At 44.0% G+C, this 25,539-nt stretch overlaps 3 protein-coding genes across 3 annotated transcripts; 2 read left to right on the top strand and 1 right to left on the bottom strand.

Annotated features, from left to right (window-relative positions):
* The first annotated feature begins 45 nt into the window (after positions 1 to 45).
* slbp2 (stem-loop binding protein 2) lies at positions 46 to 10,408 on the top strand. The gene is made up of 9 exons (XM_081615245.1): positions 46 to 202; positions 1,447 to 1,602; positions 1,996 to 2,073; positions 2,492 to 2,572; positions 2,698 to 2,841; positions 7,414 to 7,575; positions 7,646 to 7,796; positions 8,698 to 8,824; positions 9,823 to 10,408. Exons 1-9 carry the CDS (start codon positions 150 to 152, stop codon positions 9,885 to 9,887), a joined length of 1,017 nt encoding a protein of 338 aa, XP_081471371.1. The 5' UTR covers positions 46 to 149; the 3' UTR covers positions 9,888 to 10,408.
* Positions 10,409 to 14,073: 3,665 nt separating this feature from the next.
* On the top strand, positions 14,074 to 22,060 carry fam53c (family with sequence similarity 53 member C). Its single transcript, XM_008401751.2, has 4 exons — positions 14,074 to 14,147; positions 14,226 to 14,283; positions 15,446 to 16,443; positions 16,814 to 22,060. The coding sequence occupies exons 2-4, from the start codon at positions 14,277 to 14,279 to the stop codon at positions 17,096 to 17,098; spliced, it is 1,290 nt and encodes a 429-aa protein (XP_008399973.2). The 5' UTR covers positions 14,074 to 14,147; positions 14,226 to 14,276; the 3' UTR covers positions 17,099 to 22,060.
* LOC145554790 (heat shock protein beta-11-like) lies at positions 21,440 to 23,123 on the bottom strand. The gene has a single exon (XM_081615246.1). The coding sequence runs from the start codon at positions 23,087 to 23,089 to the stop codon at positions 22,385 to 22,387; it is 705 nt and encodes a 234-aa protein (XP_081471372.1). The 5' UTR covers positions 23,090 to 23,123; the 3' UTR covers positions 21,440 to 22,384.
* Between the last annotated feature and the right edge of the window lie 2,416 nt (positions 23,124 to 25,539).

The following is a 25,539-nucleotide window of genomic DNA, read 5'->3' as shown; positions in this document are numbered from 1 at the left end:
TCAGAAGAGAAGCGCGCTAGAGACGGAAGGTAACCCAAGTATGGTCAGGTGAGCTTTGGGCCCCGCCCCCTTTCCAGCGCCACAGGTGCGCCTCATTATAAGGCTGAGAATCAGAATGATGGCGTGTCTGTCTGAAGAGAAGAGCAGAAATGTCAACCAGCGGAGTGGAACCCGCAGCCCAGAGTCCGCTGCTGTCCTCCAGGTACGAACCAGAACCAGAACCAGAACCTGCAGGTAGCATTCTTAGAACCAGTTTCTAATTTAGAGGAAAACTGTTTCCTCTGTAGTTTACATTGAGCTCTATCTTTCTGACCTGTTGGCTGTTAAACTGAGTACACTCCAAATGTTAAAGTTCTGAGCTTTGAACCTATTTCGGGTTTATTTCTTGACACATTTGGACCGGCTGGTTCAGATTCTTGTTGTTTGGTCCTGAGTTTCACCTCCCAGGCTTAGTGGTGTGAATTCAGAAGATATCATCCAGAATCCATCAAATAAAACTGATTTCCATCGGAGTCGTCACCAAGAAGCTCTCTGGTTTTGGTAAATTTAAATGTAAAACTTTTTCATTTTTTTTCTTCTCTCTTCTGGGTAATAAAATGTAGAGTTTTCAGACAATTACATCAATGAAATGGATAATTAATTCAGTCATGAGGAAGTCTGCTGACCCAGACACTCACTTGCTCCACAATTAAGCGACAAAAGGTCACGGCTACAGAAGCTGTCCGTTCAGAGTTCTGTATCAAAACATAATGGAAAGTTGAGTGGAAGGATAAAGTGTGGTAGTAATAAAACTGAAGTCAACTTTGAGAGGATTGTGAAGCAAAGTTAACTTTTCTTTTGTATTCTGGAGGAAGAGTGGAGAGAACCAGATTGCTTCCTGTTGGTGAAGTTCTGGGTCACCATGTCATCTGGTCCTGGTCCACTCACTGGGTTTTCTGGAGTTCAGTCAATTGAGTGGAGGAGCTTAGAGCTCCTCCTGGCTCCATTTTCCAGCTGGACTTGGTACCAACCCACAGTACCTGCTTTAATCACCATGGTAACACCAGCAAACTGGCTTTACCTTTAACCTCATGGAAAATGAGTCGAGAGGAACATGAGACACCAGAACCAATGATGAAGATGAGCTGAGATTCTATCAGAGCAATCGGAACCTCAGCAGAACCTCCGCCACGCCACATGGATGCAGGAACTCATGGAGAGCAGAACAGGAGGAACGTTTATGGATTAAAATAATTTTATTGGTCAGATGTAAAACTCAGGCTTTGAAATAATTTTTTTAATGAATGAGATTTTTAACTTAAAAATGCATAAATAAATGCTTGAAATATTTCACTGTACAGAAGTTTTCTACCTTGAATTCAGATCTCTAGGTGAAAATGTAAAAAGTTTCGAGATTAAATAAACTTTGCTAGTTTACCAAAAAACTTACTGACCCGGTTCTGCCAGCTTCTCTTCCAGCCCCTGGTCGTGTGTCGGTGCCAATTCTTGGTCCGCGGCCATGTGGAGCGGCGTTCCCGACCTGATGCCCGCCGTAGCGGGAAGCTCCTCCCCCGAACCGTGGCTTCTCCCCGGCTGCAGCTCCGTCTACGACACCCTGGTCAGGTAGGTGGCTCACCTGGTCACCGGTTCCTACCGGAAGGTCAGGTAAGTGCTGCCCCCTACAGGAAGGGATGGATAATTAAACTGCAGCAGGTCTTACTTGGTTTTGATCAAGACTGCAGTTCAGGTTCTTTCCCTCCAGGTGGCAGCACAGATGGGTTTTCATGGAAACAAATTTCTGCTATGAAAGAAAAAATAAAAAAGCCCAACTGGAAGTCATTATTATACTGGAGCAAGACTTCGTAGAGAGAGTCACTTTTACTGGAAGTTGGAAGTTTTTTTTCTCTCTTCTGGAAGCTGACGTTTCCAGATTATTTATTTTCTTGAGTGATCTTCTGAAATGTCTGCATTGTGTTGGATATTTGCTACATAACGTTTTTCCTTCTGGTTTTCCAGCAACGCATCTCCGATCCCATCTCCCCTGGCTGCCAGCGGACTTCGAGGACGAGAGCGAACCGGAAGCAAGCCTCGCAGGTTTTTATCTCCACCGACCCGACCAAGCCGCTTCTCTGCAGGAACCACAGGACTTCATTGTTTTCTTCCTGGGATCCAGACTCTTAAAGCTGTCTGGATCATTTCACTTGGGACTTTAGCCTCCTCCTGCTGCTGCTGGAAGGAAAACATGCAGATCAGAACAAACCTTCAGTCTGAAAGATTAAGTGTTTTTAATGCGTGGAGTCTAAATCAGGGGTATCCAAAGCGTGACCATTTGTGGACAAAACTGACCCAAAAAAATTTAATCTACTAGATAAAGTATTCATCCTTTAATAACCAAACCTTCTACTTTCCCTTTTATTGTTCAAAAATGGCAAAACGCCCGTATTTTTAAGGTTGAAAATGTTTTCTGTTTTGGGTTTCTTGAGTTGCCGATTCTTAAGGTTTTCCTCGGCAGGCCGTCCATCCTGGAGCGCTGCATCCTCAAGGTGTCCACCAGCAGTGTGGCGGTGGGGACGGAAGACGTAGATGGGAAAAGGTCAGCACAACGGTGACCCAGATTGGTCGGGTTTGTTTGAACCTCGGCTGATTTGCGCAGCATATTTCGGTCTGCTTTATGGCAGTTAGTCTCCATGGTGACGGCTCGGCTTCTGTTTCCTGCAGGCCTCCGTTTCCTCGCTGCTACCCCCGCCTGCCGGACCCGGCCAACACCGAGACGAACGCAGCAGTCCTGAAGCGGCGCCAGAAGCAGATCCAGTATGGGAAGAACACCAGTGGCTACCAGAACTACCTGCAGCAGGTCCCCAAGTGAGAAACCATCAATCAAATTTTATTTGTATAGCACATTTCAGCAGCAAGGCATTTCAAAGTGCTTTACATAATTAAAATAAAAACAGAAATAATCAGTGAGAAAGAGAGAGATTAAATAAATAAAAAAAATAAAAATAACATTACATCATTAAAACGTCAAAGAAGAAGAAATTAAAAACATTAAAGACATAAAAACATGGAAGACATCAAAACCCGCACTCTAACCCTAATTTAGCCATAAGCAACTCTAAACAGGTGAGTTTTAAGTTGAGATTTAAAAGCACCCAGTGTTTCAGCTGTTTCACAGTTTTCTGGAAGTTTGTTCCAAATTTGTGGTGCATAGAAACTGAATGCTGCTTCTCCTCGTCTGGTTCTTGTTCTGGGGATGCAGAGCAGACCAGAACCAGAAGATCTAAGGGGTCTAGACGGTTGGTACAGTAATAACAGATCTTTAAGGTATTGTGGTGCTAAACCGTTCAGTGATTTATAAACTAACATCAGTATTTTAAAGTCTATTCTCTGAGCTACAGGGAGCCAGTGTAGGGACTTTAAAACTGGTGTTATGTGCTCTATCTTCCTGGTTTTAGTGAGAACCCGAGCAGCAGCATTCTGGATCAGCTGCAGCTGTTTGATTGATTTATTAGTCAGACCTGTGAAGACGCTGTTGCAGTAATCAATGCGGCTAAAGATAAACGCATGGATGAGTTTCTCTAGATCGTGCTGAGACATAAGTCCTCTAATCCTAGAGATGTTCTTCAGGTGATAGAAGGCCGACTTTGTGACTGTCTTAATGTGGCTCTGAAGGTTCAGGTCAGAGTCCATCACTACTCCCAGGTTTCGGGCTGATCGCTGGTTTTTAGTTGTAATAACTGAAGCTGTGCATTGATTCGGGTTCGCTCCTCTTTAGGTCCAAAGATAATAACTTCAGTTTTGTTTCTGTTTAGCTGGAGAAAGTTTTGGCACATCCACTCATTGATCTGTTCTAAGCATCTATTCAGTGATTGGATGGGTTCAGAGTCACCTGGTGACATCGTGATGTAGAGCTGTGTATCATCCGCATAATTGTGGTAGCTAATCCTATGTCCTGTTATAACCTTAGCCAGTGGGAGAATATAAATATTGAAAAGAAGGGGTCCTAGGATTGAACCTTGGGGTACCCCACATGTGACCTTTGACCTCTCTGATGAGAAGTTTCCGATTGAAACAAAGAAATCCCTGTTCTTTATGTAGGATTCAAACCAGTTGAGCACTGGACCGGAGAGTCCGACCCAACTCTCCAGTCGATTCAGTAAAATGTCATGGTCAACACAACAGTGTCGAAAGCCGCACTGAGGTCCAACAGAACCAGCACTGTGGTTCTCCCACAGTCTGTATTTATATGGATGTCATTGAACACTTTTACAAGGGCCGACTCCGTGCTGTGGTGAGCACGAAAACCAGACTGGAAGGAGTCAAAGCGATTCATTATTGTTAGGAAGTTATTTAATTGTTTAAAAACAGCTTTTTCAATCATTTTGCTGATGAATCGGAGGTTGGAGATCGGCCTGTAATTCTGCAGTAGGGATTTGTCCAGATTGTTCTTTTTTTATCAGTGGTTTGACAACTGCTGTTTTCAAAGCCTGGGGGAAAACGCCTGAAGAGAGCGATGAGTTTACTATTTGGATCAGATCATTGGCAACAACAGGCAGGACTTTCTTAAAGAAATGTGTGGGTAGGACATCCAAACAGCAGGAACTGGAGCTTAATTGACTTATAATTTCTTCTAGGGTTTTATAATTTAGTAGTAGAAATTGGGTCATTTCTCCTGCATTTGATTTGTTTGGGCACAGCATTAGTACTGTTTTTGGAGTGGATGTGCAGATTAATCCTCTGATCTTTTGAATTTTCTCTGAAAAGAAACTTGAAAACTTGTTGCAGGCGGCAATAGATTGAAGTTCAGGTGGCAACGTCATTGGAGGATTTGTGAGCCTGTCAACAGTGGCAAATAAAGCTCGAGCATTGTTAGTGTTTTTGATTATGACATCTGCAAAGAAAGCCTCTCTTGCATGTTTTAGTGTTGTGTGATAGTTACGTAGTCTTTCCTTGTAGATGTCATAATAAACGTGCAGTTGACCTTTACGCCATTTCCGTTCGGCCCTGCGGCAGAGTTGTCTTGCAGATTGAACTACTTGTGCATTTCTCCATGGAGATTTCTTCCTACCAGTCACAACCTTCACCATCTCTGAAGTTGGGATGCACAAACTATTAATTACTGCTTTTCAATGAACCCACAGTCAATGCTACAAAATATGTAAAAAAAATAAAAAAAACTTTTAGAATGATTTTATTCACCATTTAATTAAATTCATTTAGCATAAATGCTAACGTCATACCATTTGAATTTTAGATAACCTTGGCAGAAAATTATATTAGAATATATATTTCAACAGTCCCATATTTAAATTACAGGAAAATGTTATTTTTATTAATCTCATTAATAAAAATTAAGTTCCTATGATTTTCAGCAGCAGGGGTCCTTTGTCTTGTCAGCAACGTTTCCATTTCTAGCTATGCTAGCTTGAGGAGCAACACAACTTGATTAATTTGACTGGCAGCCAAGTAAATTACATTTAAACAATTATTTAAACTTGTATTTATTTTTTTAAAAATGAAACAAAAAAAATCAAGATAAATGCAAGATTTAAACATTTCTGGGATTCACATTTTTTTCATTTTTTTTTTTTTTCCCTCATCTACTCTCCGTCTCCTCCACAGTGCCCCAAGGTGGTTCCTGTTTAAAAAAAAAAAAACACTGCTGTAGGACAGTGTTGAAGTACTCGAGATCGGTCTCGGGCTCGACCCCATTTGGTCTCGGTCTTGTCTCGGGCGCTGAGGACTCGGCATTTTAAGACCGTAAATTTGAAAATATTACTAAATGTATAGCATACTGTCCAGTTTATTTAACATCTTTTTTTAGTGGATGCAAAACGCACTAATTAAAAACCAAGCAATTACGTGTTTCTGTTGCTCCCGCTTCCCCTCCCCACCTTTCACTCGCACGCGGCGCTCCAAGACATGCGCAGTGGTTTCCTCTGAGCGGCAGAAGATGTCTGTCTAATCGTCAGTAATAGAATAGTGATGCATAAATCATAAGAAATCTGATGGCCACAGCTAACTCGGCAGCGCTTCGCTTTCACATACGGCGAAAGTGAAGTTTTCTAAGTGAACGTTTTTCTTCACTTGGAAAAGTAGCTCAAAGAAAGGTGAGCTCCGTTGACGTGATGTTAGCAAAGCTAGCTGTACAGACGCATAAGCATTTGTGATGAAAAAAAGCCACTCACTGTGCTGAATTATTGTGCGGAGGTGTTGACTGACTTGTCGCAAATATGGGACAACGCCGTGTCCGACAGTCTGCGATATAATGATGTGACATTCAAAAACGGTCCGATTCGTCTGCACGGCTTTTTACTTATTAGACAGGACTGGAATGCCACTTCTATCAGATTACCACACGCTGTCAAAATAGCATACACGCAGTATCATGTTTGCGCATGCGCATTAATAAGTCCGACTGTCAGAGGAGTTGTCAGTTCATCATACGCAACAAGTTATGATGAAAATAAGTCATTAAATTGTTTTCAATGATGACTGTATAGATATACATGCGTTGTCGTGGTTTCAAAGTGTATTTAAAGCAGGGTCTGGCTGCAGCTGAAGTCAACTACAACACACGTCCGTGTAAAACTCATTAACCTACTTAACTTTTTAACAAATAAAACACAAGAACGAAAGAGCATGCACATTACTCTTTCATTGTTTTTATTCAAAGTGACAGCTGTAATGTGTGCCATGGTGTCAGACTGCCTGGCTTCATGTAGCAGGAGAAGGGATGAAAACAGTCACGGTGTGCGCATTGTGGTTGGTTCCTTCTTGCTTGTTGCTCCTTGGTCAGTGTTCACAGTTGAGCGTAATTTACCGTCAGGGCATTGCCTCAATTGCTATGTTTAATGGTTTCGTTATCTTTTTAGGGATGGCACGAGACCACCGCCGATTGTAGCACAGAGATGGAACCAAAGCAGAACAAAGAGTTTGTTCTGCTTTTAATATTGGTATAATTTATTAAGTATTTAATATCTATTTATGGGAATATGGATCTTTTAGATCAATTTGAGAAGTAATTTTGATATTTCACATTTTATCGTATCATGTAGCTCTCGGTCTCGACTTCCCTCGGTCTTGGTCTCGGACCCTAAAGGTCTTAGTCTTGTCTCGGTCTCGATACACTCTGGTCTTGGTCTCGGGTTAGGTGGTCTTGACCATAACACTGCTGTAGGACACCACTGTCACCAGCATCACTGAACTGCACACAGTAGCTGCAATTAAACATATTTTCAAATTTGATATGCAATGATACACTCATGGCATGAATAGTGGAGAAAATACTTAAATTAAATCACAATATGGACAGTTTAGGGTGTTTTTAAGCATTATTTGAAATTTATCTTGACGATGATACATTTTCATGATAAAGGCCCACCTGTACGCTGAAGGCTTAGGCTCCGCCCCCTGATTGGCTGATCTCCTCCACAGACACCTGCGGGACCCGAAGCTGCACCCAGCCACACCCAACAAGTACCGGAAGTACAGCCGGCGCTCCTGGGACATGCAGGTGCGTCTGTGGAGGCGCGCGCTGCATCTGTGGGACCCTCCAGCCAGCGATTCGCCGGACACGCCTGACCCGGTGGAGCAGCTGTAGGTGCCGCCCCCTGCTGGACGCTCTCAGCTGCAGAAAGCACAGCGTCTCATCCTCTGGTGTTTGCAGGCAGAGCCAGCTGGCCAAGATGACATCGGAACTGTGCAAGGATGGAGGAGACGAGCAGAGAGAGAAGGAGACTCCTGCAGCCTCTGATGCCTCCTCGGTGTCTCCTCTGTCTGTGGACGTTCCTGGAGCCTGGACCGTCCCACTGTCCCCGGTAAGGCCCTGCCTCTGTACTCGCCGATTATTGCAGGAGGAAGTGGTTTCTGCCTCTAAACAATGACTGTCTGATGTAAACATCTAGCTAGTTTCCTACAGCTGCCTACCAGTTCTGCAGGTCATGGGGTGTTCAGTCATATATGGCGGTATTTATACATTCTTCTATTGTCCACTCAGCAGGAGGCCATCTACTGATCTCATTAATGATTGGCTTCCTGGTAACTAAGCAAGTGGCTAACATGCCTAGCCTGGTCATCCACTGGATTGTCTACTTCCTCTGTTTGTCAGCAATGGATTGACTGGTGTTGGCTTGGCTAGCAGCTTCACTTCACGGCTGGTCTCGTGCAACTTGAACTTTCTGCTTAAACGTTAGGAAAAATCATTGGCATACAGTATTTGTAGTACCATATGAAGTAGCCACTGCTGGTTGTGCAGTAGTCTTGACTTCGGTTTGAAAACCATATGATGCATTCAAATGGTTTGCTTTATTGACTGAAACTAAAGTAAATCTAGACCAACCAGTTTAAAGGTTAATGTTTGGATTCTGACAGACTGAAAATATTCCCAAGTCTTTATCTGGGTTCATGGATTCTGCCTTGGGTTAGCTGCTCCTCACACAGCCGCTGATTAACCAGCTGCAGGGTAACTAGAACTGCTCGCCGATTTAAGTGGGTCTGGAACCGAGCCAGCCCCTGATCACTGAAGTGCTTCATGTTGAGCCTGATTCTCGACATGGAGACGTGCATGGTTTTCCTCAAGGCTGGTTCATAACAGAACCCTGCGGGGTGATAAAACTGGTTTTATTCAATCAGTTTGTGCTGCAGGTAAAATTAATGTCATCTGAACGCGGTTCCGAGTCAGAACTGTGAGTGACTGACCTGTTTTCCTTCATCCGGCAGCTGGAGTCAAGCCACCGGCCTTTTCGCTCTCCTCCTGGCCTCAGCTACTCCAGCAGGAGTCAGCTAACCCCTGATGACGGCATGAACGACTGGCTCCGCCTCCTGATGGAGACCGACCACACCCCAGGTGAGGCCACACTCGTCCCTCATAACACCTTCCAATCTCCAACTGAACCTGGGTCATGAAAGGATGGTTAAAACTTAAAAAAAATAATAATAATTTGAGTTTTATTCCTGATAATTTGGATCTAAGGTTGTTTTCCCTCCTGATGGTCCGGTTGACTCGGTTCTATTGGGTCCAAATCTTAATCTGTCCCATCACCAGCTGCTGTAGTTCTTTCTCTCTGCTCTGAGTCAAACCAACCAAACACTTTGAGCAACCTGTTCCCCTCCTCCCCTGTGGTGGTGTTGCACCAAGAACCACTGAAGGAAACTACACAAAAACCTCTAAAGACAATGAGTGTTACTTCCTCTTTCACCAAATGGAAACTAAATTGGGGTGCTTTTTAGCAGTTGGAGGATTTATGTCTTGTCTTTGGTTAAATACCAAAAGTAATTTCTCTCGCTAGGCTAGCACATTAGCATTGGTTATATTTACCCAGAATGCCCTGCACTGTAGTCCCTGCTTTTGGTGTGGTCTCCGGTCTGCTTGGCGTTCACATATGCATTCAAACCAGAGTTTACTTCAACCAAACCCAGACCGAGGTTTGTAGAACCAGAGGTCCATTAGCGTTCACACCTCACTAACCGAACCCGTCTTTATAGGCAAATAAACTGAACAGGGCTGGTGATAATGTAGCCTAAAAGTGACATATGAACATGAAACAAAGGTCAAGGTGGGTTCAACAGGGACTTTTTGTCTTATCCTTACCATAAAGTCCTAGAACCTGCAGTTACTCTTGTTGAACACTTGGGGGCAGCAGACATGCCAAATCGTGCATCGACACACTTTAGTTTCTGAATGAATGGAAACTTTAATCTAGAATCATTTTTAACCATCTGACTTCTTCTGAAAGCAGATTAAAATCTGAAGTTTTGGTATTAATTTTTGTTCCTGCAGGTCGGAACCAGAACCTTTTTTCAGATTTACAATTTAACTCTTATTCCTCGGGTCTGTCTTCTCAGATTTCGGCTCTGATGACCAGCAGGTTCCTGTGTTTTCCGATCAGCTCTTCTGGAATCCGTATTGATGACCTGATCCAAGCCCAGTGTGAACTGATGTTGAATGAACTGGACCTGACCTGTTTTCTGCTGATTCTGAACTCTTCCAAATGTTTTGGGGTTTTGGAGGCAGAAACTCACTCGTCTTTTAAAGATCACCACAAACCTACGTCACCGCTGGTGACGCACGACCTGCCAGTGGCGCACGACCCATTCCGTCCCGGTCTGGTACCTGCCCCCGGCGGTTGGACGCCTTCCTGTTAGCACTAGTTTTAGTTGAACTGCATTAGAATGAGCACAGTCACCTGCGTCACGCCGGGTTCCTGCACTGAGGGAACGTCACGAGTTTATCCCGTTCGTCACTCGGTTCTTCACCTTCATCTTCCGCTCCTCCTCCTCATGTTTCTTTTTAAAAAAATGATGCTCCTGATCAGTGGAGTTGAAGCGCTGCCACTTTGGTGTTCTGAGATTTCTTTTACTTCAATGCCCTGCTTTATGAGTAAAGTGAAATGTGATTAATAAAGATGTAAATAAAGAGTCAAAACCTAAAGCTAGACCTGATCTCTTCTTCAAATTGGGACTACTGGGAGAAGATGTTCTGGTCCTGCTACCAGTGCTGAACCAGCTCTGGTTCTGGAAGAGAAAAGGATGGCCCAGATGTTCCTGAATCATTCAGCTCTACAACTGAAGTTCCAGTGGATGCAGAATTGGTTTATGCAGATGCTCTATTGTGGTTGGTCTTTAACATTTCTTTTTCAACATGCACCATTTTGTTTTATTTTGGTCAGAAATGGATCATTTAGATTTTTTTTTTTTCTCCAAGTCCGAAGATCTGAGCTAGATTTTTAAAGGCCTACATGGAGCATTCACCCAGGGCCTTGTGTTTTGGGGGTGGCCCAAAAGAATTGGCATGTTATGATTCTACAAACTTCAATACTCTGAGCAGTTCACACAAAGTGTTTTAATGTTGCATTTCTATAAATGTATACATACCGAAATATTTTAACTTGACTATTTCAGTGTTGAACATGGAGGCATTTCAGGTGGGACATTTTGCTGTTGTGTTGGCCTACCTATTAATGTACTGTAATTTGATTTTTATTTTAATGAAGTTAATTTCAGAGTAAAATATTTTAAATTATCCACAAAACCAGCATTTTTAATTAAACATTTTTTGCTACTAAATTATTGAATAAGCAGACATGAGGTGAACATGAGATATTTATAGTTTTAATCAGGTTCTTTAAGCATCAGATTGGAGCAAAGTGTTTTCCTATCTGTTCATCTTTCCAGTGTTTCAGGAAGATCATTCATGGAGCTTCTTTAAAACTATAGACTCTGACATTAGCATTAGCTGCTACATATTAGCATTGAGATGCTATTTTAGGCTGAACTTGCTTTGCTGATAGGCTAACACCTTTTAGCACAACTTGATCACAACGGTATTCTTTTCCAGTCTCCAATCAGATCGTTTAGAAGCAGAAATTAACCGAGCCGAGAGAAGACGCTCCGTCGGCCATTGCTGTTAACGAATGTCACTTGTCCGTCAGATTTAAGGGTATACCAGAAACGTGCAAATACAAAGGTAATTTAAAAACGAGAAACGCAATTACTTGCATTAAAATATATGTAATTAATCAAAAATAAATGTGTTTAAGTACCAGACCTATTATTTCTTTGGTTTGGGCACCAAAACAGGTTCTAGCCCAGGGGCCCCTATCCTAAGTGCAGCGATGCAGCATAGGATCCCTGATCCACCTGCTTAGGAGCATTTTCAACCTTTTTTCATGTGTTAAAAGTTTTTCCTGGCTCTGTTTTGACCTGTAATGTGTATTTTGGAAATCCTGAAGGTGGAGGTGTTCAGATACGGACAGGTGAGGGTGGAGGTGCTCAGCTGCAGGACTGTGATTTCTGTAGGTTTGTCCTTTAACCACGGCCTCCAGGAAGAGACAGCGGATCAGAGCTGCTGCTGTAAACAAGCTGCTGTCGGCCTGGGAACTACAGCTCCCATCATCCCCTGCGCTGCGGGCTTGTTTTGCTCCAGCTGGATTATTTTTTATTTCTGCAGGATTTCTGGCCTGATATTCGGCTGTTAGCGATCTGCAGAGGCTGGAGGAGTAAAATAAGAGAAGAAGAGGAGCAGGTGCTGATGATGAAGCATGAAGCATCGCTCCTCCTCCTCCTCCTCCTCCTCCTCCTTCTCCTCCTCCTCTTCATCCTCCTCCTGGCACCGTAAATGTTATTTATGAATGCCCGCCGCTCACGGGCGTGTGCGCGCAGGATTTCCATTATTATGCTGGATAATTAGGAGACATCGCGCTGAGATCAGAACCGAGCTGCGGGTCGGTACCGGAGCCGAGCGACATCATCCGTGCTTTGATTCATTTCGGTGGGTTCGGTGCCGCTGCTCCTCGGTAATACTGGGTCAATACACCGTGCACCGGAACCGCCTCACTTCGACACCAGACCAGGTAAGCTGCCGCTGGGACCCGGGAGGAGGGGGGGGGCGACTGCATGTTCGGTTCGATTGTGGTTCGGGTCGGTCTGCGGCGTGCTTCCCTCCCCTGTCCCCGCTAAGGGGCTCCGCGGACCGGCCTGTGTGTGCCAGCAGCGCCGCTGTGACCATCCAGGCTGGCGGGGAGGCAGCAGGCCTGTAGCCGAGCATCAACGGAGGATCTCCGCTTGTTTATTCAGGCTGTGCCGCTAACAGCGCCGTTAGCTGCCGCTAGCTGGGCTCTGGTTGCTGCTGTTACCCCCGGTTAGCTCCCCGATGCACCCCATTACCCCCAACACCTCATTAGTCTTTCCATTCGGCCTCCTATTTAGCCCCATTATTACCCAGTAGCCCCCAGTTAGCCCTAGTTTTACTGTTACCCCCTCTATCACCCCCCATACACCCATTACCCCACCACCCATTTGCCCCTATAAATTACAGTAAGGCCTCCTTAGTGTTACCCCTTCTGTTGGCCACCCTGTTACCCCTGTACCCCATTAGCCATTATCACCCCCAATTTACTTCTGTTAATGTTACCCCCCTCTGTTAGCCGGACAGAGGGGGTAACCTTCTCTGTCCGGTTACCCCCGGACAGAGCCTTAAAGGCTAAGGTGATTAGCCTTTATCACCAGGCTAATCACCTGGTGATAAAGGTGATTAGCCTTTATCACCACTTTCTTAGCTATGTAGTTATCCCCTGTTACCATGAAATACCCCATTTGGCCTTCGTACCCCTCTTTTAGCCCTGTTAGCCCTGTCAGTTATACTGTCTCCTTGTTAATCCTCCTTCTGTCCAGTTACCCCCACTTTTAACCACTCAGTTAGTCCCTGTTACTCTCAATTAACCCCTACGGCATTACCCCTCTGTTAACCATTCCATCAGTCTTTATTACCCCTCTGGCAGCTATGTAGTTTGCCCTGTTTCCATAAAATACCCCATTTTGCCATCCTACCCCTCTTTTATCCACCCCATTAGCCTATTAGTGGCATTGTCAGTTAGCCACTTGCCAATCTTCCTTTTGGCCAATTAAGTCACCCCTTTAGCCACTCTGTTAGCCCCCTTTTAAAATGACCTATTTTATTTCCCCTCTGATGCCCCTTTTTTGTGTTACCCCTTCAATGGGGTGCCCCATTAGCACCCCCTGTTGCATCTGCCTCTAGGGCCACAGTAGGATCCAGATATATGGACACTTGAGGGGAACCGATGGATTTGGCTCCATGGGATACGTTACATCTGATTCTAGTGTAGCTAGCTGTTGCATCATGGTCTAGTTGTAGCGTGGTCTTGTTGGGTCTGCGGTTAATTTGCATTGTGTTGTTTTTAAACTATTTGTAACATTCTTTATCATTGTTTGCTTGTTTTGTTGGCTGAGAAAAAGCATTGATGGATTCAGCTTCTAGTTTGATTCTTCAATGCTAACTTGAACTTGTGTTTCTCTTCGCCAGGTGTGTTCCCGGGGCAACAGGTGAATGATGATGTTTTTGTGATAGTGGGCGGGGCTGCATGGGCCTGAGGGGGTAAGGAGGCGGAGTCTCTGCCTTAAGACCCTCCCCTCTCCTTCCTGCCACTGACCAAACAGACAGGAAAAAACACGGCCAGAGCTCTCCCTTCCCTCTTCTTCCTCCCCCTCTCTCCTCCCTGTTCTTACCCCCTCCTAACCCCGCCTCTTCCCCGCCGCCCTCCCCCGTCTGTCCCCTTGGCCCCTGCCACCATGCTGTGGTCTCACTGCTGGTGGAGAGCCTGAGGAAACAGACTCTGGCAGGCGACCCTGCTCAGCCGGGGGACTACTACCTGGTGAGGCACTCAGCGAGAGAAACCCAGGTGAACATTCAGATCCGAGAGTTTTGCTGACACCAAAGCTTTTTCTTTCAGTCCCTGCTGGACCCAAAAACCCTCCCAGATTGCTGGCCCCCAGATGGCTTGATGCCTGGTGAGTGTTTGGCCGAGGTGGCAGCCCGCTGTTCAGGCAGGAGGCTTAAGAAGTACTAGATTATTTTAGCAATCAAGTATCTATAGACTATTCTGGCAATTAATCGAGTAACAACTGGATAAAAAACACATAAGTTGTTTTTTATTTTTAAGCAGCAATTTATCACAATGTTGTGGTATTGTGATAACGATAAAAGTGACAATAAGAACTTTTTATTACACTTGTTTCAGCTAACCTTAAGATTGTAACTGTCACATCAATTACAGCCCCACAAACATGAATATTGCTCTTTAAAAACATTCCCATCTGTAATATGAGAACTGTGATTTATATCACATTTAGTAACTGCATTTTCAAATTTATTGGTATTTGTTGATGTTTTTATTGTGAAGAAAATAGTAAAACTAACAAACCCAACAATAATGGCAGTTTTGGAAGGTTTTAAACATAATTAATTACAATGTAGCTCAAGAACCATAAATAAAAATTCTTAGAAGAAATTTATCACGATACACATATGTCCACCACTAGTTATGAGCACGGTGGCGAAACTTTAAACTGCTATAGAGTAAGTTACTCAGCAGGTTGTTGCTAGGCAACCAAAGAGTGAGTTTCTAGGCAACCACTAAGTGAGTTGCTAGGCAACCAGTAAGTGAGTTGCTAAGCAACCAAATAATGAGTGAGTTATTTGAAGCCACCCAGCTAGCTTAGCTGGCTGTGAGAGTTCGACCAGCTAATGTCTAGATTTCCCAAAATACCGTGCGGTTCCTCATTGGAGTTCAGTGAATATTCCATTTGTTGAATATTCTGTCAAATGTCTTATCTGTAGATATTGATCACGTGTCTATTGCAATATATATTGTTATTGATTAACAGTCCAGCCCTACAGCCAATCAGAACGCCGGACCAGGTGTCACTTCTGTGGAGAGAAAAATAACAGAGAAAATGGCGTTAGTAGTTGAAATGCCAGCAAACTGGAGAGTAGTAGGAGAAAAAGTCAGAGTGAGGAGACAGAGGAAGGTAGGTACGGCAGAAAACTGTCATGGTTGCTTTAAAGGTTTCTGCATATTTAGGTTATTATTATTAGTTCAGTTTGTAGCATGAATAAAACCTAAAATAAAATTCATCTCGGTAGAATCACTTCCTGTTTGTGTTTCCCCAGAGAGCAGCTACTGGCAGCTCTGCCCTCCCTCTAAGACCAGCCTGCAGGGGGGGTTGCTGAGCTCTAGTTTTCCCCCCGGCCCCGTGCCGTTGGTGCCCCCCGATGCCCACCTTCAGGAGGCCGGCGACCCCCTGGAGGGAGGCCCCTCTGAGCCCCAGCGACCCCTGGCACCCAGCACCTCGGCGTCAGAGCTGTCCCTGTCCGGGGCGGCGGCGGCGCTCCCCCCGGGTCCTGGACCGCCCCCTCCGCCACCCCCGCCCCCCAAGCGCCACTGCCGCTCGCTGTCGGTGCCGGAGGACCTATCGCGCTGCCGCTACACCTGGCGGCCCAGCGCTTCTCGCGTCTGGACTCCAGTCAGCCGCCAGCAGTGCCACGGCGGCGCGGGCGGAGGCGTGGCGGGCGGGGGCGTGGCAGTGGCGGCAGGGGGCGTGGGAATGGCAGGGGGCGGAGCCTGCCCGCTGCGCGCCCCCAGCTCCTCTCTGACCTCATCGCTGCACTCCTCTTCCAGCCCCACCTTTTTCAGCCTGGCACTGTCGCCGGACTCCCCATTGCCATGGAGCTTCCCCTGGGACCCCAGTGAGGCGGCGGCAGGGGGTGGAGCCTGCTGCTGCTTTTTCCCGTCCCCCTCCTCCTGCTCGTCATCGCCCTCCCCCCTGCACCCTCCTCCGCCCCCCCAGCGGCGCTTCTCCCTCTCGCCGGTGCTCATCAGAGACTCGGCCGCCTCCACCTTCCTTCCTCCGCCTCCGGTCCCCAGCCAGGCGGCACCACCCCCTCCGGGCTACGCCGCTGCCGGAGCCACCGCGGGGGGGCCGGTACCCCCCTCGCCCTCTTCTGCCTGCAGCACGCCATCTTCTCTCCGCCGCAGCCTCCCACCTCAGCTGCCGCGCTGCCACTCGCAGCCCTGCGACCTACTGCTGCTGAAGCCGGGCTTGAAGCGGCGCCGCGACCCCGACCGACCCTGCGCCCGGCCCGTCCTTGACTTCACCAAGATGACGCAGGTAGCTGATTGGTTGGCGTGTTTGCCATTTTATTTAGCTAATAATACAAATTTATTTTTATGACTTTATTATTATGTTATTACAAGTTTATGCTGGTATTTTATTATGTTATTACGACTTTTATGTTATTAGGACTGTCTTATTACCAACTTTATTTTCGCTACGCCTTTTCGTATTATTACGACTTTATTCTCCTTATAACTTTCTTCTTGTATTATTATGACTTTAATGCAGTGCTTAGCTCCTTGCTTATATCTTTGCTTAGAGTCTTTAATGTGTTTAGCGCCATGTTAATCTCTGTGTTTAGCTTAATTTTTTTTATCCTTGTGTAGTCCCTTCTCCTGTTGACTGCTTCCTTTCGTCCCTGCAGACGCGCAGCATCGACCCGCAGTGCCTGGAGCGCGGCGGTAGATTAGCCTGTGGCGGCGACGTCTGCATGGGCATGGAGGCCTTCATGGGCGACTTTCGGGGCTCCTGCTCGCCCGCCGAGTGCCTGGGCCGCACCAGCATCGGGCCGCTGAGTGAGAGTGACGAGGAGTGCCGTGAGGATGATGAGGACGAAGAGGAGGAGGCGGAGGAGCGCGAGGCGGCACAGCAGGCCGTATTTGAGAGGGATTGTACAGAACTGGACCTGAACTTGATAGAAGAAAACTGACTTGTTGTAAATGAAGGCTGTTCTCTGTTTCTGTTTTCTAACTGAGTTTTATCTTGAAATGACCTGACCCCAGCCCTTCTTCCTGTCCCACCATCTTCTCAACACTCGGCAAGTCCTCGCCACCAATCAGCAGAGCTCTCAGGAACAACATCTTCTCCCATTGGACGAGCTGATTACTGGCAACAGTGATGATGTGGTGGCCAACAGACCTGGACGGACTGGTCCGTTCCAGTTGGACCGGTACCAGCTGCGGTCCAGGTAACTTCCAACACGTCTGACGAGCCGAACGCGGCGCTGCAGCGGCCGACCTAGACGGTCCTGAACCGCCACAGAAACATAACCCAGAATAATATTCACACCAAAGATGAAATGAAACATAAATACTCTCATAGATATAAAGAATTAGATGAGTTCTGATCTGAAACAGAGATTAAAAAGTTAGTTTTGCATCTAATGACAATCAAGAGTCTAAAAAATTATTTAATCACAAGGGCCTTTAAATGGTGAAAAACCTGCAGATTTCTGAATTTAAATTCCTCCAAAAACAAATGATTTTCCGTTGCTGCAGTCATGTGACCCGGTCTTGGTGATGCGATCAGGGTCGCTGCGGCGGCGCCTGTCAGTCGTCGCTGAGGGCAAAAAGCCACTGATGCTGTTGTTCAGCCGAGTGTTCGCACATTCCTGCTGTACACAACTGTCACTGAAAACACTACAACTGAGTGTGTGTGTGTATGTGTGTGCGTGTGTGTGTGTGTGAGTGGGAGACATCACACCCTGCTGGTCATGTGACCTGTGTTTAGATTGAATCCACTGGATTTCTTCTGACAGTTTGTGACAACAGTTTGTGTTTTAATTAAAATCGTTCAGTCATCTAGGTTTGGATTAAACCATAAAAAACTGCTCTGGTTATTTTCTGTTCAGTGAAGCAGAAACTTTAACTCATCTCCAGTTTTAGAATCTGTAATCTTGCCACAAAAATAACAAATTATTTAAGAAATAATGGAAATAATATATAAATACAAGCTGAGAATTAACTTTGGATTTAAAAAAGAACTTGGAAAAAAAACTTTAGATTGCAGTAAGTTGCAAATTACAGTCATGAATCTGGTAAATTCGGCATAAATAAAGGTGAATCTGGGATTTAAATGAACATGGAGAGTTTCAATCTCCAGAGGAAAAATTAATCCAGAGGAACAAACTCCCTCAAATTTTCACTGAAAGACTTCAGCAGGTTTATTACTGGAGTCTTACTGGTTTGGTGGAATAATCTTGATTTAAAACTATACATTTTTACTTTGTGTAAAAATTACAAGGATGTTTTTGTTTTAACTGGTAAATCTTAAATGTAATGTCAGCCACTGCCAATAGGGGGCAATACAAATATTTAATATTATTGTTCTAACTTTATTTGTCTGCGTTCAATCCAAATATAAGCTGAAAATGGCAGAAGAAACAATTTTGTTTCAGTCGGTATCAGAGTCTGAGTCACACAAATGAACGATCCAGGTTGAACTGTGATTAGTTAATCTGACAGGATCACTTAATCTGGATTCAATCTGAGCACTGAGAAGTCACAGAAACTGTTAAACATTTTAGTTTCACTGGTCATTTGAGCTGATTGTTTCACATCCTGCCAGGTTTATGATGTTGTTTTCACCTGTTAGAGTTGGATAATCCAGCCCAGTCGACGTTTAGCAGCTTTTCTGTTACCTTTGATGCATAAACAGGACACAGTGATTTTATTTCCATTGTTCGGGTTTTGATCAACTCAGAAAAAAAAATCCAATGATAAAGATGATTTTTGATATAAGAAAGAACAGAATATGATGTATTTCAGCATCTGAGATTGGGAAACGCCCTTAAATGCATCAAAACAAGATTTTATACTGTTTTCAAGATGAAGCTGTTTAGAGGCTGGTTGGTGGATTATCTGCGTTCTGCTGTGGCTACTTTACTGTTAAACTTTTATAAATAATTTCAACCCAACATCATCTGTGTGTGTGTGTGCTATGAAGCATCTCTGCCCTCCAAAGATCCACAAAGCAGTTATAAATTGAGCTGAAACTCAGAATATAGTCCAGTCACTTCATGACAACAATCTGGAAAAAGAAAATAAAAATTAGCTAATGCCCTAACGCTACTTTGCAAACCGTTATCTGTTTTATATCAGAGGGAAAATTTTATCCTGTGTGTTTGGGGATAAATCAACATTTAATTGTATATTTATCCATTTTATAGTTTAAATTACAATAATTTATCCTTAAATTATCACACACCTTGTCGATTTTATTGTTTTTCTACAGTTAAAAGCAGGCCTTTGTGTTAGACTAGTTGACTCGGTGGTCATTTAATTGCATAAGGAAATTTTTTTGGTGTGCAGTTGCTGCTGTCTGCCTTTGTGGGGCAGTGTTGCTACGTGTGTGTGTGTGTGTGTGTGTGTGTGTGTGTGTGTGTGTGTGTGTGTGTGTGTGTGTGTGTGTGTGTGTGTGTGTGTGTGTGTGTGTGAGAGGTGGTTAATTTCTGCCTGCTGTGGGCTCCTAATTTAATTTAAAACGCTTAAAGGAACAGTTCAAGGTTTTTAGGAACAGTTTAGCCTCATGTTTGTGCCTAAGCTTTGAATCCTGGAGTGGAGGCGTGATCAGCGGAGCTAAAAGGGTCTTCCATGAGTTTTCATGCAGCATCCATATCATTTAAGCCCAACTATAACTTGAAGCATGAAATCATCTCTACTCCACCTCTACAGCTGATTGCAGCCTTTCAGGTTCATCTTAGCTGAGAAGGTCGTAAACATGTCTGGAAGCTAACGACTGTCTACTGCCTTTATAAAAACTTTCATTTACATCTTTATGACTTTTTTATTTGCCATACATGGACAATGATGTGACCATAGAGTATTAGCACAGACACTGGCCTGTTTGCTAAATAATATTAGCAAAACTGAAGGCAACTATATTACCATCCTTTAATACGAAACGTGATCAGCTAGTGGTTTTTTGGGCATCAGGAGGATGGAAATGCGTTACTTTAAGGCTGTCTATCCACCGTGACTAGATTAGCAGATTAGCATTGACACAAATCTAAATGAGATTATTTATCAAAATGTTGAACTACTCCTTTAAGATAATGTTGCATTTACAATTAAACTTGTATTTTGCTGTGAAAGAGAGAATTGTAAATGTTAAGGCAGCGGTGAAATATAAACGAGGTTTAATTGAACTTATGAAGTAATTACAAAGTGAGCAGTTTCCTCATGTATCATTTATTTACTGTGTCTCAGATACTTTCCCTCAAACGCTGAAGTAAAACCTGAATCCATAAATTAAACAAAATGTGTCAGAAGGCGGTCTCATAGTCATAGGGAGTCATGGACGGTCCCTGGAAGACAGGTCTGGACATGGCGTCCCCGTAAAACAGAGTCCTCAATCGGTGGGTAGAGGACTGTTTTGTGTCCCCGTAAAACACAGAGTCCTCGAACGAAATAGAAACACCAAACATCCCTGTAAGTCAAGTCATTTTCAAACTTTAGAGACATTTTTCTAACTGCTTACGGTTAGCCTCCCTATGTTTTTGCTTTTTCACCAAGAGGTCCACTTCTCAGCGATTTTATTTCTGAAGGAGAATATTTTTGTTCCAACTGTTAGCATGGGCTGAATGGTCAGCCATCACTGCACTCAAGTCAGTTATATAAAATCCTGTTTTTTCCTATTTATAAAACAATGCAGTAAAGTTTAGTTGGTAAAAAGTTTTCTATCAAAGGAAACTCTACAGATTGTATTGAGTCAATTCCTCCTGCTGAACAAGCATGTGGTGACGGTGGGAAGGAAAACCCTTTTTAGGATTGCAGTTATTGCTGTACTTCCTGGAGTGCGCAACACAACGCAACATCCCAATAAAACCCGATAACTTAGAAAATCCCGATTAAACAGGGAGAAAGACACTTTATGACAGGAACTCATCATTAGAAGATATAATGTCTTCATTTCTCATATTGGCTGCATTCACCCTCCCGTCTTCATCCACCCGGTCTGTTTCTGTTAAATATCATGCATAGCATCCAGCATAAGCCTTAACTGAGCGTATTCTGTTATCTTGTAACCACAACATTTAAAAGAATAAAGGGAAAAGAATAAACCAACAGAACAAAAGGAAAATGTGTACTGTAGCTGTTAATTTTTTAGTCCTTCTGTTGATCATTTTCTGCTGTTTTTTCTTAATATTTCTAATCTGATGTCTGAACGCAGTAAAGGTGTCGACATGAAGACATCGAGTTGGAAAACAGTGTTGTTTCCATAAGGGTGAGGAGTAGTCATGTATAGTTAGTGAAGAGTCTCAGACATCTCCTGTCTTTTAGAAATGTTTTTTATTGTACGTGATTTACCAGAAAAGACAAATGTCAACATGACAATTTGAAAAGCAGTTTGTGAATAAATTAAGTTTACTGAGAATTATTTTACAAGGAAAGTGGAAAAAAAATGGTGTCCTGTGTTTTATTTCCCTCTCCCATTTTGCTGATATGCTGGGTTTGGTTTCTTCCATCTGGGTTCTGTTCACAACAGTCCAATGTCTCCACTCTGTTCTCATCAGTCTAGAGAACATTATCCCAGAAGTCTTTGCAGTTTTGATACGCTCAGTCCTGCTGCCATCTTGTTTCTAGAGAGAAGAGGCTTTCTCCTTCAACTCTTTCAAGCAGCCATACAAGTTGATTGTCTTGACCTTTAACCTTTATCCTACTAACTGAGGCCTGCAGAGATGAGCTCATATCTCTGAGCTTTCTGAAAATGACCATTGACCCTTCCCAGGTTGATGAACAGCAACGGTTGCTGCTCTAGCCCTAGTTTGTGTCAGAAGGTCAACAGATTTTTGATGCGAAATATTAAAACATGACAGTGTAGTTATTTATAAACAAAAGCAAAGATCCTGCATAAATAACTTCTTTAGTTCACTAAATTAAAAATAAAAACACTAACATTATCAAACTGACCTAAGGTCAGAAGAACAAAGGCTTAAACAGCTCATAGACCTGCTATCAATACATGCTTCACTGACGGTTGGTTTTCAGATTATAGATAAAAATATCTGAAAGTATAATGATGAATAGATTTACATTTAAATTTAGAATGCATTTTTAATTTTATTTAGTGTTTAGTTAATATAATATTTGACATTTTTATAATGGCTGTTTATTTTTATAAAAGCAACAACTTTAAAACTGTTAGCAAAGTGCAATGAGAGACACTTCCTGGTTCCTCTGGTAGATAGGTTATCTGTTGAGATGTGTCACTCTGTTCAGTTTTTCTCGGCTGGGCTGCTCTCTGCGGCGGGGCTGCTGTTCTCTGAGGTGATGGCTGGGGCAGAGGTGACGTTGATGGGGACAATCCGTTCCTTCCCGTCACTTGGCGGTTTCTCCCGGGGCGCCTGGATCTGCAGACGCCCCCCCACCAGTGAGCAGCTGACGGTCTCTGGGTCGACACCCTCCGGCAGGTCGAACTCTTGCCTGAACTCCTGACACCTGTAGGAATATGAGCCTTTCCCGTCCTCCTGCTTCTTCTCTGTTCTGCCACTCACCCGCAGCTTCCTGCCGACCTGTTTGACGGACAGCTCCTGCGGGGTAAACTCGGTCGTGTCCAGACTCAGTGCGAAGGTGTCACCGTCCTTCCCCAGCTCCTGGAAGGCAATGGGCCTCAAAGCTCCCGCAGAGCAGGAACTCTGGTCGATCTCCTCAAAGATCTTCTGGTGCAGCCGCTCCATGTACTCCATGCTCTGCCTCATCTCCTGCATGTGGCGGATCATCTCCTGCTCCATTTGGTAGAAGAGCGGCCGGGTCTCAGGCCACAGGCTGCGGATGGGCCAGTGCAGCTCCAGGAAGGGCCTCATGGCAGCTGGAGTCGCCTGGAAGACGCTGGGACACAACATGCTGTTGGTATGTTGGAGGCTGAGAGGATCTCTGATCTGCTGCTGCTTTGTCTGAGAGATCTCTGTCTCTGGTTGCATTTATACCCCTACAGCCCCAACACGCTTCAGCAGGAAGGTTCCAGATGCATTCCTCAGTGTGTGTGTGTGAGTGTGTTCAGCTGCTTAATACAGACTATGACCAAGCCCTGCAGCAGAAATAGAACAAAGCTGAGACGGTCGGCATGTGGCACATGTTTGCAGAGAGTTCTTTATGAGTTTCATTACTCACAGAGGGAACACACCATTACCCAAACACCATTCTGACTCATAAATCCTAAATCAGCTTGGGACTCTCAACCAGAACCAGAGAAAATGTCCTGAAGAACTCCAAACCGGACGACCCTCATAATCAGGGCTACACAAGTGTAAAACACTCACAGTGTCCTGTTTCCACTCACTTCTGAGGACAACAGCAAGTCTGTTGGCCAACTTTTTGATTTAGAAAGGAATGTTTGAAACCTTGTCATCAGACATTTGAATGTCTTTCTCTCTAGAGATGTTTGATTTTTCCCATCAGCTCAAGTGAATGACATGGCAGGTCTGGTTGCCTTTGGTCGCCTTATATCGCTTTTACTTAGTTAAGTTCACTGTAAAAAGTGTAATAGGATGTTGCACAGTCGAATGCACAAAGAGACAAGAGTGCAAACCGAACTTGTCAGTTTATTCTAAACCTTTGATTGGGAAAGAAGACGGCGATAGTAGCCACAAGTCATAAAGACTGGCAGCCCTCGATGTATTCACAGATTTTCAGATGAAATATTTTACAGGGTAAGAAGATTAATGTTCACTTCATAAGTAAGAGACAATCAAATATTGTGTTGTGAAAAAGGTATGTAACTAATCATTAGTAGCCATGCAGCAGACTTTTGAAGGCTTTTACGTGTGCTCTGGTGTAAGGGGATATAGTGATATAAATCATTTGGCCTAAACTCAGAAAAAGCCAGTGATTTGATCAAATCATCGTCCGGGGGAGAAGGTATGGGTCAGATCTAAGTCAACCAGCACCGCTATGATCACCAACTAGGTGTGCTAGTTCCACAGGCAAGTTAGCTTAATTTGACCAAGTAGAACCCCATGGCTATAATGGCAAAAACAACTTGGGAAAACCATTGAAGTTGCTCAGTTCAATGGCGCCTCTACATGGTTAAGTGACGTAGTTGCAAAGTGACAACAGCAGCCCCCTTTTTTGAGTTGCTTAGCATCTGAGAATTGAAATCTGGTACTGTTCACTCTCTCTACTGTTTGGCTTGTTTTTTTCCTTTTTCTGTTTAGCTGGTAATTGCTTGACTTACACCACATAATCACCTGATTCACCTCATTTCTGTAGTTTGTTTTGTTGACAAGGTCTACCACAGTTTATCTGAAAATGTGATACAGAGGTTTCTGCTGCACCGGTGCCACTGGAAATAAAGCAGCACCACAGCATGATCCTACCACCATGCTTGACAGCTTGTACAGGTAGTTTGAGAGGCTTTCAAACATTATTCTTGTTATTGTGATCAAAGAGCAAAATCCGTTTGCCCGAGAATCAAACCTTTCTCCAGAAGACGTGATTTGTCCAGGTGATATGTAACTTAGAGCAATAATTATTCAATAATTAGTAATTGTACAATACACTAAAATTATTTAGTGTCCATAAGCTGAAATTTATCATACTTGGATCTTTCATCCTTACCTGTGAAAGGTAATGCCAATGAATCCAGTTTGTTTCGTAAAACGGTTGAAACAGGTCCACACAGCACAGGACTTAAGGAGCTCCGATCGCTCTGCTGCCACATAGAAGATGGCGGAGGCTGTTACGTACACTCAGCGCTCCATGAGGGATCTACGTATATGATGTCCGTGACAACTAGAAAAGACAAAGTCGTATTTAAGACGCAAATAAAGCAATACCTTGAATATTGTTGTCTTCCAAATATAATGGTTTTTTTAAGTTTTCATGGATTCCCAAGCGACCCTGAATTACGAAGACGGTGGCTTGTAAATATTCGTCGCTACCAGTTAAAGCTAACGCCGCAAAGGAAAGTCTGCAGCCATCACTTCACTCCGGATCAGCTTCTTCAGGCTAAAACTACCGGGGGGAGACGGATGGTAAATAAAGAAGCCGTTCCTGAGTCATTTCCATGGAACCACTTCTGTATTCAGCCTGAAAGAGCGAGTGTATGAGCAGAGGCGGATCTAGAAAAATATTTATGGGGTGGGAAGAGGGGGGCAGGGATTTCTTCAGGGGTGGCAGCATATACCAGAATGTGTATATATATATATATAAAATGTCTCATTCTCACGTTTAGCTTACACAGACCTAACATTGGACTTAATTTACTTGATTTACTTGTTGCAAAATATTGTTTTTAACTTGCATTGTTTCAAAATTAGCTTCATAAAGCACTGAGGATTAAATATAATTTCTTAATATAGTATAGTTAATTATTTTTATGTCTTTCATACTCCTGCCTGCTAATTGATATGTATTACTGGATTGGACAGCG

The sequence above is a fragment of the Poecilia reticulata genome, chromosome 14 (assembly GCF_904066995.2).
Source record: "Poecilia reticulata chromosome 14, P_reticulata-male-v2, whole genome shotgun sequence".
NCBI lineage: Eukaryota > Metazoa > Chordata > Actinopteri > Cyprinodontiformes > Poeciliidae > Poecilia > Poecilia reticulata.
Note: the sequence above shows the minus strand (reverse complement) of the source record. Positions and strands in the feature narration are given on the sequence as shown.